At 40.8% G+C, this 15,396-nt stretch overlaps 1 protein-coding gene across 1 annotated transcript; it reads right to left on the reverse strand.

The window, feature by feature from the left end:
• Window positions 1-81: 81 nt before the first annotated feature.
• lgals3b (lectin, galactoside binding soluble 3b) lies at window positions 82-11,989 on the reverse strand. Its single transcript, XM_077238975.1, has 6 exons — window positions 11,777-11,989; window positions 10,539-10,556; window positions 4,619-4,963; window positions 2,164-2,252; window positions 989-1,157; window positions 82-713 (listed from the first exon to the last, which is right to left on the reverse strand). Exons 1-6 carry the CDS (start codon window positions 11,972-11,974, stop codon window positions 555-557), a joined length of 978 nt encoding a protein of 325 aa, XP_077095090.1. The 5' UTR covers window positions 11,975-11,989; the 3' UTR covers window positions 82-554.
• Between the last annotated feature and the right edge of the window lie 3,407 nt (window positions 11,990-15,396).

Below are 15,396 nucleotides of genomic sequence, written 5' to 3' on the forward strand. Positions count from 1 at the left end.
TTTTATATATTAGGGGCTGCCAGTAAAAGTGTACTACACAGATCTCACAGAGGATTGTAATTACATGCCCAGAACCCCATGTTTACATCAGTTGTTGTTTCTTTAATCGTGCAATCTTTATACAAAGAAGAACCATCTTTGGCACTGGTTACAGTTGAAGATAACTTATATTCATAAAGTTATTCCAGTTCTAATTTCACATTAATTATGCATTATTCTTGATTGGCCACTATCACATTCCCCACTATGACCTCCGCCATTATCCTCATCAGTATCATGTTCATGTAAAATATTTATTCCTTTTAACCCTGCCACTGAACCTTATTACAACCCAATCCTACCCAGATAACAGACCCACATAGAGGTACCAAAGCGAACTACAGCACTGAGAAAAATTTGCATGCAGATGTATATCACTCTAACATTTGTAGTTAATATAAACTCTTGTTGACATACATAGTGTTTAAAAAATGGAGATAAAATAACTTGCACATGTGGTTGAATAGGTTGCATATGTCATGACATGAAACCATTACAGAATCAGTGGTATGATTTCACTGCAGTGTCTCCACATTTACAGAACTGAGGGTGACATCATTGAAGATACTAAGACCTCTGATCTGGTTGAGCTCACGGACACGATGTTTGAACTCCAGAAGGTGTGACTTGTTCACAGCCACTTTGAATTCAGTGTCAGTGCATAAGATCTTCATCTGAAATTCAAAGCAATTTTAATCAGTTGCAATTCAACAGGCATGGAATTGTTTTGACCAAACGTGGCTGGAGACAAATGCATGATCTTGTTTTGTCTGCTTTGTTGCAGTACTTTTTAGTGATGCTATTTCAGGACCTCCTTTTCTGTTCTTATCTGATGTTCTCTAATGTCTTTAAACACAATGAGGGCCGAACAGTAAATATTTAAGACATTTGTTTAATCAAAATAAAACCATTGAGATGAAAAAGAAACTTAATTGTTTGCCACGCTCACCTCAAAAGGCTTTCCTGGGGCAAAAGGGAAGGAGGGAAGCTCTCGCTCTTCTCTACCCCATTGTTTTCCAATCATGCTGTTTCGCACAATCACTTGCTTTCCACTTTCATTGAAACGGGGGTTTAAATGGAACGCAATGTCATTGCCTCTATTAAAATTAATTGTGAAACTAATTGGAGGAGAAAAAAAATAAGATTACACACATGAAATACACAGGGATGTCACAAAGAAGGAGAATTTAATGTATGTTCTAGGTAACAATAATTCATCAGTGTACATTATTTACAAGCCAAATGCTTGTTTTTTTAACCAAAATGTGGTGACAAAACAAAATGTATTATGTAATTTATGATGTATATTACACTTAAAAAGTATTTAGGCCTAAATTTCAGATTTATGTATTTAAATTGCATACAAAAATTTACAAGTTTATATATTTCTCATCAATAAATCAAAATTTGTTTCAATCTCATAAATTTTAAGCTGAATATTGTTCCACGGGCTAACCATATATTAAACATGCTCATCCTTTATGACTGAATAAATGTAACTTTTCACAATAAACAGGTTTATGCTGATTCAAAGAAATTTTAATAAATGCATTATGAAAATATGATTTAAATACATAGTTAATAATAAACTCTGCAATGCTTTTTTTTTTGTTTTACTGAAATATATTATCAAATGAATTAACCATAATTACGCAATGGTACCCAGTGGTGTTCTACCTGGAGCTGTTACGCGTTTAAATGCCAACAACCCTATCAATGGTGAAATGAATCTCCAGCAGTCGGTGGTACGAGTCAGAGCTCTAAGTTGATCATGTTCATTATTATTGTAATGTTATGTATTTTGATACATGAAGTAATTTAATGCTGTCTCTCGTGATGCTTTGCAGACTCTGCTCTGGCTGTGTGCATTGTAGGATTTGGAGACGTTCTGAAGGGAGGTTGGGATCTTATGCTTTCAATGCTAGCTTGCTATTGCAAGCCTCTCCAAAATTGCCTAACCCTACTTTAAATTAAATAGTTTATGTTAAAACTGTAATTTTGGTGAATTTTATAATTATGCAATTCAAAACATGGATGTTAAATTTAGGCTTAAATACTTTGAGTGTATGAATAATATGTCAAAATTTGTCATGTTTTTATGGGTGTGTACATTGTTGTTTTTACTTTTTAGGGTTGGGTTTGACCTCTCCAGTGATGGTGATGAGCATCTTGTTGAAGGCTCCATTTTGTAGCGGGAGGTCAAATGGCACAGTCTTGTAAAAAAGAAAAGTAAATGTTGAGTAAACCCTCAGAAACCAAGAACCATTAGGGTTCAACAGGGCTAAAGGCACACCGGAGTAAAAGGAGCATTTTATTTTATTTTCGTTTTAACCACTAGATGGCACAAAAACTTGCCAAAGCACTTTACAAAACATCCGCTTTACACAACACCTGTGGAAGCATGTGGTATGGATAAGATAGCTGCTAAACATTTAAAATTTGCGAGTAGAAAACTCCTTTGATTGCCACTTGTTTTACTGGGTTTTTAGTTCATTGTATTTTACCAGATTCTATTTTATATGTTATGTTAGTGCCTATTATTAAAGACAAAGCTAGCAAAATAAATAGTATGGATAATTACTGGCCAGTATTTTATCCAAGGTTATGGAGAGGACTTCACTGAATAAGTAGGCAAAATTTTTCCTGACCTCTGACAACCAGTTTGGTTTTAAATCTTAACATGGCACAGATATGTGTATTTTTGTTTTAAATGATATTTTAGATTTGTATAACAGGCATAATACCACATTATTTGTGTGTTTTATTGATGCCTCTAAAGCCTATAAGTTCCTAAATTTCTGGTGAGAATTCGGGCTTTTTGGCACGCTTATATATTCACCGCATGTAAAATGGGGTAACTCTGTGTCTGCTCTATTCAATTTAAGCAATAGAGTTAGACTGGGAAGTATTTTGTCTCCCTTTCTTTTTAATGTTTATATGCTATTTTATATGCTATGCTATTTATATACTATTTATCGAAGCTGCTTAACTGCTGTGGAATAGGGTAAATGGTTGGTAACACTATCATCAACCACTGGATGTAAGCCAACGATTTGGTGATTTTTTTTGTCCATATAGTGCTGGCCTTCAACAGTAACAGAGTTACTCAGACTTTGACATTAAATATAATGCAAAGGAGTAATTATTATGATTGTTAGGGGACGAAAAATGTCCTTTCCTGACTTCTCTCTTTCTGGTATTGTCATTAAAGTATGTAATGAAGCTAAATACTTAGGGCATTATATAACTGATGACCTGTAGGGACATTTATAGACAGTGTCATATGATGTTTGCACAAGCTAATATGTTGATTCGAAAATTTAGTATGTGCTCAGACTCTGTGAAGTCTACACTTTTTAGAGCATATTGTGCCCCTATGTATACTGCCAATTTGTGGCGGCGCTACAGAAAGAGCAGCATGCAGAAACTCAATGTAGCATATAATGATGTGCCACGATGGAGCATTGCAAGCTGTTTGTAAGTGTTGGTGTGCCAACCTGTTCTGCTGTACTGACAAAAACACTGACAAACCAAGCACTAAGTTGAGCCAGGTTCTTCTCCAGTATGTGGAACCATTGGCGTTTTAACCTATTAAACCTATGTTTATGTGATATTGTGAACTGTTTGTTTTTCTGTATTTGTCTGTTTTATTGTTTGTGTTTTTGGACAATGTACGTCCTTAATAAAGCTTTGATTATTTAGCTTAACTATTTGTATTTATACTGGGTGCCTTTTACACCTAGCATAGAAATCTAGACGCACCCCAGCGGCAGCAAAATTTATTATAGTCTAGCAACACTCCGTTGGCTTTCAAGCTGGAAAAACCAAACTCTAGTCAGGCCTATCACATTGTGTATAGAGTTGGTGGGCGGGCTTTACATAATGACTGCAGAATTGTGATGGTTCAGCGTGAATTCCCTGCTACTTGAAAACAAAGAAGATGACCGCTGCTGCTGGCGAACAGCGGTCTTTCGAATCGGCTTTGGCCGCGACTCTGGAGGACTTGGAGTTAAGCTTTTCTTGGAGAAAAGAACAAAGAATGGAACTTAAGTCATTCTTAAAAAAGGAAGATTTGTTCGGAGTTTTGCCGACCGGATACGGCAAAAGTTTAATATATCAGCTATCTCCGCTGGTGGGAAAACGCATGGGTTTCACTCAGCCACAACCGTTCGTTGCTCTGGTTGGTTGTAGCGCTATCCTATTTTGTGCAGAGGGAATTTGAAAGACAATCGTTTATCCTGCACCTCGGATTGAGGCATGCCAATGGTGAGTTCCCAGACCTAATATCTTGATGTCGGTCTGGTTTACCAGGCTATTTTACACCAAGCATGGGGTGTAAAATCAATGTTCAATAAAAACATATATTTTTATATATATTCATGCACTATGGGAGTTGTGAAAAAATTTTCCTTCAGGTGTGCCTTTAGTCCTGTTGTACCCTACTGTATTTAACACAGACCGTTCACTTTAACAAGATTCAAATATTTAGACATTTACTAGCCCAAGGTATTTAAAATTTATTCTATAGAACAAACTCCATGATGGTTGTACAAATCCAAGAAAAGTGAAAACATCTCACTAGTGCTTTTGGAGTTTGATTAGGAGCACCATAAGGGCCAGTTTGTGGTGCAGGTCCAGGCCACCCAGGAGCTGTAGGCTGCCCGGGCTGTCCAGGCCATGTTGGTTGGTTTGGCTGCCCAGGCCAGGCAGGGTTAGCAGGCTGTCCAGGCCAAGCGGGGTTAGCAGGCTGTCCAGGCCAAGAGGGGTTAGCAGGCTGTCCAGGCCAGCCAGGATTGGCTGGTTGGCCAGGCAAGGCGGGGTTAGTAGGCTGGCCTGGCCAGATGGGGTTGGCTGGTTGGCCAGGCCATACTGGGTCTCCTGCCTGCTGGTTGCTTTGCTGTGTAAAATCGAGGGCATCTGAAAGCTGAAACAGATTATAATAGAACTTATAGCATGATACTTTTTGAACCAAACTACACTGGACAAAATGATAAACGCAACACTTTTGTTTTTGCCCCCATTTTTCATGAGCTGAACCCAAAGATCTAAGACATTTTCTATGTACACAAAAGGCCTATTTCTCTCAAATATTGTTCACAAATCTGTCTAAATCTGTGTTAGTGAGCACTTCTCCTTTGCCGAGATAATCCATCCACCTCACAGGTGTGGCATATCAAGATGCTGATTAGACAGCATGATAATTGCACAGGTGTGCCTTAGGCTGGCCACAATAAAAGGCCACTCTAAAATGTGCTGTTTTATCACACATAGGGCTTGCACAGACTAGTCGAGTAGTCGAGAGATCGACTACTTTAACCACTAGTCGACTCTGTCGTAACTAATCAACTACTCGAGCGTGTATTAACCATAAATTAATTCAAAATGGCGAACGTCACCAGCAGACACACACATCAGTATTTCATCAAGATGACAAAAATATTGTAATTTGCCAACTCTGTAAGGGGCCGTTCACATATCGCGACTAAAAACGCGTGGATAGCGCGCATGAAAACTTTCTCCTTTCCACAAGTGCTTGCACTGGCGTCTGTCGTTGCTATGCAACCTTGAACTGCTCTCCATGATGACGAGGAAGTATTGGCAAAGGATTAATTGATTTCAATTAATAAATAATAAAAATAAAAAAGCAATAAAAATGCAATAAAAAGCCGCCCTGTACAGCTGTGATCAGCTGTTCAGCCGAGCTTTCGATGTTACAGAAAGGCCGAAGCTGATCGTTTGGTTTTGTCACATGACCTGCGGCGTGCTTGCGGTATTCTGAAAAGTTGAGATGCGGTGCGTGTCCACTGGCACGGAGCGAGCGTAGCGGACAGAAAGATATGCGAATGACATCAAACTACCGCGACCTGTCTGTGAAGTGCCGGTTCCAGTCGAACAAGCCTGCTTTCATTTTGCCGCGGGATAGGCGCGCCTGGAAAAATGAGCGCGCGCGTCGCTTCATTATGAGCGCGCTTGCAGCGCGCCTACATTTGAAATAACGAATTTGCACGTGCACAAAACGCAATATGTGAACGGGCTCTAAATGCGGACATTGCGTCTGAAATGAAAGGCAAGAACGCTATTTATTTGGCTTTACTTTGTTACATGGAAATTTAAATATGTAATATAATGTTTTGGGAGTTTACTTATGTAATTGTTGCATTAGGTTATGAATTAATAAACATTTATTGTAAAGAACTATTTCTTGTCTTTTCATTTACAGAAGCATGAACCACGAGTAGTCGAGTAACTCGAGTATTGTTTTGATAAGAAATCCACTAGCAAAAATCAGTAGTCGTGCAACCCCAGCACAATGCCACAGATGTCGCAAGTTTTAAGGAAGCGTGCAATTGGCATGCTGACTGCAGGAATGTCCACCAGAGCTGTTCTCGTGAATTGAATGTTCATTTCTCTACTATAAGCCGTCTCCAAAGGCGTTTGGCAGTACATCCAACCGGCTTCACAACCACAATCACCAGCCCAGGACCTCCACATCCAGCATCTTCACCTCCAAGACCGTTTAAGACCAGCCACCCGTACAGCTGCTGCAACAATCGGTTTGCATAATCAAAGAATTTCAGCACAAACTGTCAGAAACCGTCTCAGGGAAGCTCATCTGCATGCTCGTCGTCCTCATCGGGGTCTCGACCTGACTGCAGTTCGTTGTCGTAACCGACTTGAGAGGGCAAATGCTCACATTCGATGGCGTCTGGCACTTTGGAGAGGTGTTCTCTTCATGGATGAATCCCGGTTTTCAATGTACAGGACAGATGGCAGACGGCATGTATGGCGTCGTGTGGGTGAGCGGTTTTCTGATGTCAACGTTGTGGATCGAGTGGCCCATGGTGGCGGTGGGGTTATGGTATGGGCAGGCGTATGTTATGGACAACGAACACATATTTTTTATTGATGGCATTTTGAATGCACAGAGATACCATGACGAGATCCTGAGGCCCATTGTTGTGCCATTCATCCACGAATATCACCTCAGGTTGCAGCATGATAATGCACGGCCCCATGTTGCAAGGATCTGTACACAATTCCTGGAAGCTGAAAACATCCCACTTTTTGGATGGCCAGCATACTCACCGTACATGTCAACCATTGAGCATGTTTGATGCTCTGGATCGGCGTATACGACAGCGTGTTCCAGGTCCTGCCAATTCCAGCAACTTCCCACATCCATTTAAGAAGAGTGGACCAACATTCCACAGGTCAAAATCAACAACAGGGTATCTGCACACTTTTTAAAGTAAAATTTAAGGCTTTTTATGACCTTTTTAAGACCCGAAGAAATCAAAATAATACCTTAGTTAGGGGTGTGCAATATTTACAAAAATCTATTTCGATATTTTTAAAGTTTTGTTAATAATAATTAGATGATATTTTACTGATTGTGTTTGTGTACTGGTACCATGGCAGATTTAGGCCTGTTGTTGACAGCTGACTCACGAAGATATTCATAATTTTTTATATTCTATGCAGTGGTCAGTTCACAGCAGTGACAGAATTTTATTTTTTTTAACGGGCAATATTTGCAACCTAAAATTGATTTCCAGGGGCATTTTCACCTATATATGGATTTTTTTTACACTTAAAATTTGACATAAAAAGGTTATACGCATTCCTCTAACATTCAAATTAAATTATATTAGAATAATAACACAATACCACTGTTACCAGATAAATTAAATCATTAAATCAAAATCCATCTTTGCAGTGCAGAGGTGAGAAAGCAGCAACATCCGAACTGGGATTAATATAACGTTATTTACACTCCATTTACAATTGCATAAATAAAGCTATGAGATAGTTTTTTTAATTCAATATTTAAATATGAACTGATTTCTAATTCTAACATTTTAATTAAAGGGTACTTTAAATGTGAAACAGTCACTGTCTTAGGCCCTATCCACACTACTGCTTTTTAGTTTAGAAACGGAGAATTCAAACGAATACGATCTCTGTCCACACCATAGACAGTAAAAGAAATGGACACAGCGACCCCATTGATTTCAACGGAGAAGACTGAAGCCCGATTATTGCACTTCCTTTCTGATGGCTGAGCGACTGCGGATGCTCAAACTGAGCTTGACGACAGTCTGACAGTTGTAAATCTTCTAGTAGCTGTGCCAAGAAAATCTGAATCACCTAATTCCTCAAACACGTTGTTGAAATATTTTGTCCTGTTGCTTTTATGGGCTCTCTATCTATGGGCGTCTCCCTTGACTTTATGCCTCTTTGTCCCCCCGATTGCCTCATAGACCGTAAAAGATTGCTTGCGAGCTTCTCCTCCTGTCTATATGGTAATTGCTCTATTGTGCGACACAGAGTCGCATGGTTATGACGCAATCGTTAGCCTATTTTTTACAAAAACGGCTTCTACGGGGCCATAACGTAAGATGCAAAGTAATGGGGCCTTTAATACATTGCCATGTTTCTTTAGAAATAAATAATGGACAAATTAAGTCTTTGGACGCCTAAGATGTAAAGTTATTCGCTGTCAAAGTGACGCCAAAATGAATGGGAGTCAATGGAATGCTAACAGCAGGTGAAGTTCTACTACAATGGCGGCTCCCGCGAGGCTTCAGTTTCGGGCTGATGGATTACCCCCTTGGTCCACACCAGCGTTTTAGTTGCGTATTAGAATTGATCTCCGTCCACATTAAAACGACTGAAAACGCGGATGAAGTGACCATTCACCTACACTGGGCATGCGTGTAAACAGGAACCAGATTGACTATTCCTCAGATTTCCCTGAGGTTGATAAGTGCCGATCTGGACACTCGAAAGTTTTCGCACCATTCCTCAGGAACTATAACTTCATTGATAAAATTATCCAACCCATGCGCTGGTTCTTCCCGGCTTAACCCAAAACTGACGCTCCATGTACGGTCGATACCTCCGCTGTACACGGGAATTGTCACAGATTGTTCAAATGCTTGCCTCCGGCGCATGTAGGCAGTTATAGCATTGTAAAATGCAGAATTTACTTGCACTAATGTAAGTGGTAGTCCAGGCTGTTGTTGTATGTTTTCTTCCGTTGTATGACACCCAATCAGAGAGCCGAGCGTGCGCCTCTGCGTCATCGTTTCTAAAGTCCTCCGTTTTGACCCGTCTTCACTAAAACGCTCTCCGGAGATTCAAAACGCAAAACGGGGTCGGCAGTGTTTCTAAACTTCTCCGTTTTAGGTCTTCGTTTTTGCCGTTTTAGTCTGGACGGGAGGAGCAAACGTAGCAAAAGTTCTCCGTTTAAACTAAAACGTAGTAGTGTGGATGGGGCCTTAGGGAGTCATTCATTCAACCGATTTGTTAAAAAGGCTGATTCATTCAGGAAAAATTGTTCATTGAATCGTTAAAATTATTTGTTCAAAACGCAGATTTCAGTCAAAAAAAATAATCGCTGTCTGTTGCATTGAGACTCTGCTATGGTTTCATTTTCAAATTCTCGTCTGCGAAATACAAGGAAAACAAACAATATTGACATTATTGTTTTATGTAACTTAACTGTTAAGTAATTTAACTGTTATATAAAATAAATATCACATTTGCTATTGTGCACAGGAAAACGGCCCTCTTGTTGATGTGATTGTATGATAACATAATATGATATAAATATAAGACAAAAACTCTATTTAGGGACATACCTATAACTGCACTGACACATCACGCAGTGAAAGCAAGCGTGAGAGACAAATGCGATGTCAGCTTGCAGTGCCAATGATTACAATATCATAGACAATACACATCGCACACCACTACGCACATAAAGAATGAACTTACAATTGAACTGAAATTAAACAACATTCTTCACCTTCTCTCCCGCTGTTTCAGATACAGACGTAATGCTGGCTCGAATGTGACGCGAAATGTCACGTGAACAAGCAAATCCACAAAGAACGAATAATAAATAAAAAAGTACGCTAATTAGTTTTAATTTGGAATTTTTTTTTATATATCTAAGTCAAATTGCCATCGAAAATGTAAAACCTTTCATTAGTAAAAAGAAGACTTTTAAAGATTTTTTATGGCCTTAAATTAAAAAGATCTAATTTAAGACTTTAAGGATCCGCGGGAACCCTGCTACAACCTGATCAACTCTATGTGAAGGAGATTTGTTGCACTGTGTGAGGCAAATGGTGGTCATACCAGATACTGACAGGTTTTCGGAACCCCAATACAGTAAAACTGCACATTCTAGAGTTGCCTTTTATTGTGACCAGCCTAAGGCACACTTGTGCAATAATCATGCTGTCTAATCAGCATCTTGATATGCCACACCTGTGAGGTGGATGGATTATCTCGGCAAAGGAGAAGTGCTCACTAACACAGATTAGGCAGATTTGTGAACAATATTTGAGAGAAATAGGCCTTTTGTGTACAAAGATCAGGCCTCAGATCTTTGAGTTCAGCTCATGAAAAATGGGGGCAAAAACAAAAGTGTTGCGTTTATAATTTTGTTCAGTGTAGATAGAATTATTGAGGGGATAAAATGTACTTACATCCATGATCTCTGAAATCTAAACAGAGAGATTACATTGTTAATTTGACAGAAAATAATAATTGGCCATGCTATAATGTTAACAGACAAATGTTTTTTTAAACATTACTTTATTAAGCAAACCCACAATCTTGAATGCACAAGTTCAATCCTTCCATTAGAAGATATACACACTGCATCCAAAATCTAATAGTACTTCCCTACGATATAGAATGTGAAAAACACATGACACATGGTGGATGAAGTACATCCGGATTTCATTCATACTACCCACATTGGGGCTGTCATGGTTAGAGAGTCAGACTGGTAACCGAAGAGATTGCAGGTTCGATTCTCAATACCAGCAGGAAATGATTGAGGTGCTCTTGAGCAAGGCAACTAACCCTCAATCGCTCCCCAGGTGCCACAGCAAAAATGGCTGCCCACTGCCCACTGTGTACCTGCTCAGACAGTATGCTATTTAAGATGCAGCGATAGCCTCTGACATAAAACTAATATGAAATACTAATACTGAAAAAAGTAATTTGTCTTTATGGGTGCAGTTGAATGATAAAGGGTAAAAAAACTTCTCTTTGAAAACACCAATAAATTTGGTCAATGTTTGTTGTAAAAACTACATAAATTGTTACTGGTTCCCTGCTCGTACGAGTTGATGACTCACTCTTCCAAGAAACCAACCACCCCACCCATTGCACTGTGTGAATGGTGAGCCAGAGTGGATGCATGATAAAATGACATTAACAAGTAACACTATGTTAAGCGTAATGAATGCACGCTCTTCTTAACAGAAGAAATCAAATAAAGTTCCTAAGAATCGGCTTTGGGTGCAGAATAACTTTTACAACAATTTATTATTGTGCGATCTGCACTGAATGAATTTGAACACTGCAAGTTCAGACTCGTCAACAGGCCTGTGGATTTCACCGTGCCTGTGAATCACATGAAGGCATGTGTTTAAAGCTAGCAAAAGTTATAAATTAAAGTAGCAAATTAAACTCTATATTTCTTTCAAAGTTGTCCAGTTATTTGTTTAATATCCGTAAGACTCTAAAGATGCCATTCATGTCACCATGACATGGCTACTTACTGTTTGCATTAGGCAAAACACATCAGCCACATAAATATTTACACAATTTGAATATCACTATGCAAATACATACACTGAAGTTAAATCTATTAACCTTGAAGATGCTGACAAAGTTTTGAAAAAGAGAAAAGAGGCTAAAGATAGGCACATACCTGTTTCGTGTTGTTAATAGCACAGTGCTGTTGTGTAGAGGCAGGCAGTATGTAGACAGGCCGAAATTCTGGGTGGAGTTCATAAAAACACACTGTCACGCCCCTGAAAACCCTCCCCAGGCCTGTACTTCTGAGAAGAGACCGCACCCAAACACAATACAAACACATGGCCTGCTTTCCATTGGGGAATATGATCATGTAAAGGTGATACTATGAAAAATCTTTTAACAAGTATGTCGAAACATTCTTTTCGGGTTGAGTCAATATTGGCTGAAGGTTATGCAGTTTATCTGAAGTGCATAACCTGCAGATTACCCTTGTGTTGTAAGGATGGGTGTCATTTGGAAAAAATTTTTTTTTAGTTTACAAAATAAATAACAAAAGCCAATGGTTGCCTTGGCAACTTGGTAAGGATTGGAAGAACTGTTCATAGTTTAAAACATATGTATTGTTGCATAGTAACTGGCATTGCATGGCTGTTTACAGTGGACACACCTATTCATTCATTATTGTTACTATTTTCCACAAGTTAGAATTGTAGTGAAATGATCTAAAGCTATGAAATAACAAATGGCTGTATTGGAACAGTATTGTGAGCAAAAACTTGACAAGAGTAAAAACTAGACAATATTAAGCCTGTTTAAATTCACTACCCCTAGATTCCAGCTCTGCTCTCTCGTGTTAAAGGACAATTCCGGCCAAAAATGAACCTAGGGGTAAATAACCAGTGTTGCCAACTATTTTCAAAGGCAAGTAGCTAACCCCTATGGCAAGCCATTTTAACATTTAACAAATATCTGTAATTCAGTTTTGCCTAGTCAAAATGAACATTTCAGATATCCGCAACTACATTCTTCCTATCCATTATTGTCATTTCAGATGTGTGACGAGTTGAAGGTCGTTTTCAATGACGTCATTTCAGATACCTGTAATTCAGTTTTGCCTAGTCAAAACTGAATTACAGATATCTCTATCTGTCCTTTCGACTAGTCACAATTACGTTACAGATATCTTGAATGACAATTCCAACTATCCAAAATGTACGACTAGTCAGAAAGATGTTGTTGATATCTACAATGTGAATTCCGGATAGTCAAATTTTTAAAGCTTTAAAGCTTTTAAATGTTAAAATGGCTTGCCATAAACTCCTTCCCAAAAGTCCCTAAATGTCGCTAGATGACGCCATGCGCTAATTAGCATATCCGTGACGTCATCGCGTCGTACTTGGGTTCTACCTGCCTAATGTGTTTTCTCTCTAAATTCATTCTCACATTCTGTATTTTAATATAATAGGCTATAGCCGAATGTCCAATAAAGCTGTTCTCATTGCCTATATTATTTTTATCAGACAATAGAACAAGTAGCTATGATAATATGATGTAGTGAATGACTATATTTTTTTAGCCTATATGTGTAAAATTATCTGAATTGAGAGAGTTCGGGAACTGGGTGAAAGCTCTGTGATGGTGAGTAGCCTATTACAAGTAATAAGCACAAGAAAAGAAAGGAAATTAAAATGGTCAAACAAAACTATTTAAACAAAAAACAAAAGAGAAGCAGATAAGTGACAAGTCCGTGGAAAAACAAAAAAACTGCCGAGCGCTCAACACATAAATGTGCTGCTGCTCGTCTCAGCCATTCACTGAACAAGTAGTTAGAGAGAGTGACGGCAGGGAGAAAGCAAGACCTCGCGCTCGCAGAACAGTACTGGCAACATCTGAAGGTTACTGATAATAATTTTCATGATAATCGAATGTACCCAGTTTTAGCGTTAGTTTTAGTTTTACAACAGATTAATCTATAACGCTAGTATATTGTCACGGGTGAGAGACGAGACACGTGGATTCAGTTGCAGAGTGATTTATTTGGATGACAGACAGGTAAGGTACAAACTCCAAAGCTCAGAACAAACGGGAAGGTACACACGAAAGACGTAACATGTACAACGGACCAGCACAGGACTGCAGACACAGCGAGATAAAATAGGCCAACAAACGAAAGAGGTAACAAGGCGGGCAGGTGGGGTAAATTAACCAATAATGAGATAACAAGAAGGGCGGGGTTAGACAATAGACAGGAGAGCACATGGCACAAGAAATAACTAGACAGTCATGTGCTCACAACAGACCAGAATAAACACAAACACATGACAACATGACATAGCCCCCCCTCTAAGGAGCGGCTACCAGACGCTCCAAGACCCACAAAAAACAAACAAAACAAGAGTCCAGGAGGGAGGTGGAACGGTGGAGGATCAGGGGGAGGGATGGGGGGCCAGGTCCATGGAAGAGAACAGAAACAGGGGGTGATGGTTTAGCCGGCGGCCAGGGCGAAGCAGACAGTCCATCGGGCGGCCAGGGCGAAGCAAATAGTCCATCGGGCGGCCAGGGCGAAGCAGACGACCCATCGGGCGGCCAGGGCGAAGCAGACGACCCATCGGGCGGCCGTGGCGGTGAAGACCCCTCGGGCGGCCGTGGCGGTGAAGACCCCTCGGGCGGCCAGGGCGGTGACGACCACTCGGGCGACCACGACACAGGAACAGAACCCGGTTCAGGAACAGCAATAGACCCCTGCTCAGGAACAGCCCCGGCTCAGGAACAGACACCGGCTCAGGAACAGACACCGGCTCAAGAACATACACCGCCTCAGGAACAGCCACAAACACAGACACAAACACAGAAACAAACATCGGCTCAGGCTCAGGAACAGACACTGGCTCCGGCTCAGGAACAGACACTGGCTCCGGCTCAGGAACAGACACTGGCTCCAGGAACAGACACTGGCTCCGGCTCAGGAACAGACACTGGCTCCGGCTCAGGAACAGACACTGGCTCCGGCTCAGGAACAGACACTGGCTCCGGCTCAGGAACCGACACCGGCTCGGGAACAGCAGACACTAGTTCTGAAGGGAGTCTCCAGTATCCGAGCTAGACGCTCTAAATAGCCGATCAGTGCCCCTCCAGACACGAGAATGGGCATCTCCCGATCTGTCTCCGACTTGGCAGACGTGGCGTGAGCCGTCTCTGTCTGGGCAGATGTGACGTGAACCATGTCTGGCTGGGCAGACGTGACCTGAACAGTCTCTGACTGGGCAGACGGGACGTGTACAGTCTCTGACTCGGCAGACGTGAGCGGTCTCTGGTACGACCTCCGGAAATACGGCGGGCTGCTCGGGCACGTTCTCCGGGTTCTTAAGGCGGCTGGAGGTCTTCCCCCTCCTCCACCATCTCTGACGGCGATTTGCAGACTCTGGGCTGGACGGAACCATCGATGAAGGCCCTACGCTGGACGGAACCATTGGTGAAGGCTTTATGCTGGACGAAACCGGCGGTGAGGGCTTTGTGCTGGACGGGACCCGTGGTGATGTCCTCATGCTTGAAACCAGCGTTGGATAGAACTCAGGGTCGAGGAGAGACCGATGTGAAGAGTGATGCTATCCCTGGGATCCAGTAGCCACGGGATCTGATTTTGTTTATGGTGAAGCCTTTTCCTTGGTGTTTTACTTTGGCTGGCGGATGGCGCTGTTCTGAGGCGACAAGCAGCTATAGCTTGTGTCCGTGTTATTGTGTTTTAAACGTCTTTTAGGGTTTAATTCCCCTTTGTGGTGTGCTGTTTAATGT

The sequence above is a fragment of the Siphateles boraxobius genome, unplaced genomic scaffold (genome assembly GCF_051911475.1).
Source record: "Siphateles boraxobius isolate OS27281-9 unplaced genomic scaffold, OSU_SipBor_1 22, whole genome shotgun sequence".
Classification (NCBI taxonomy): domain Eukaryota; kingdom Metazoa; phylum Chordata; class Actinopteri; order Cypriniformes; family Leuciscidae; genus Siphateles; species Siphateles boraxobius.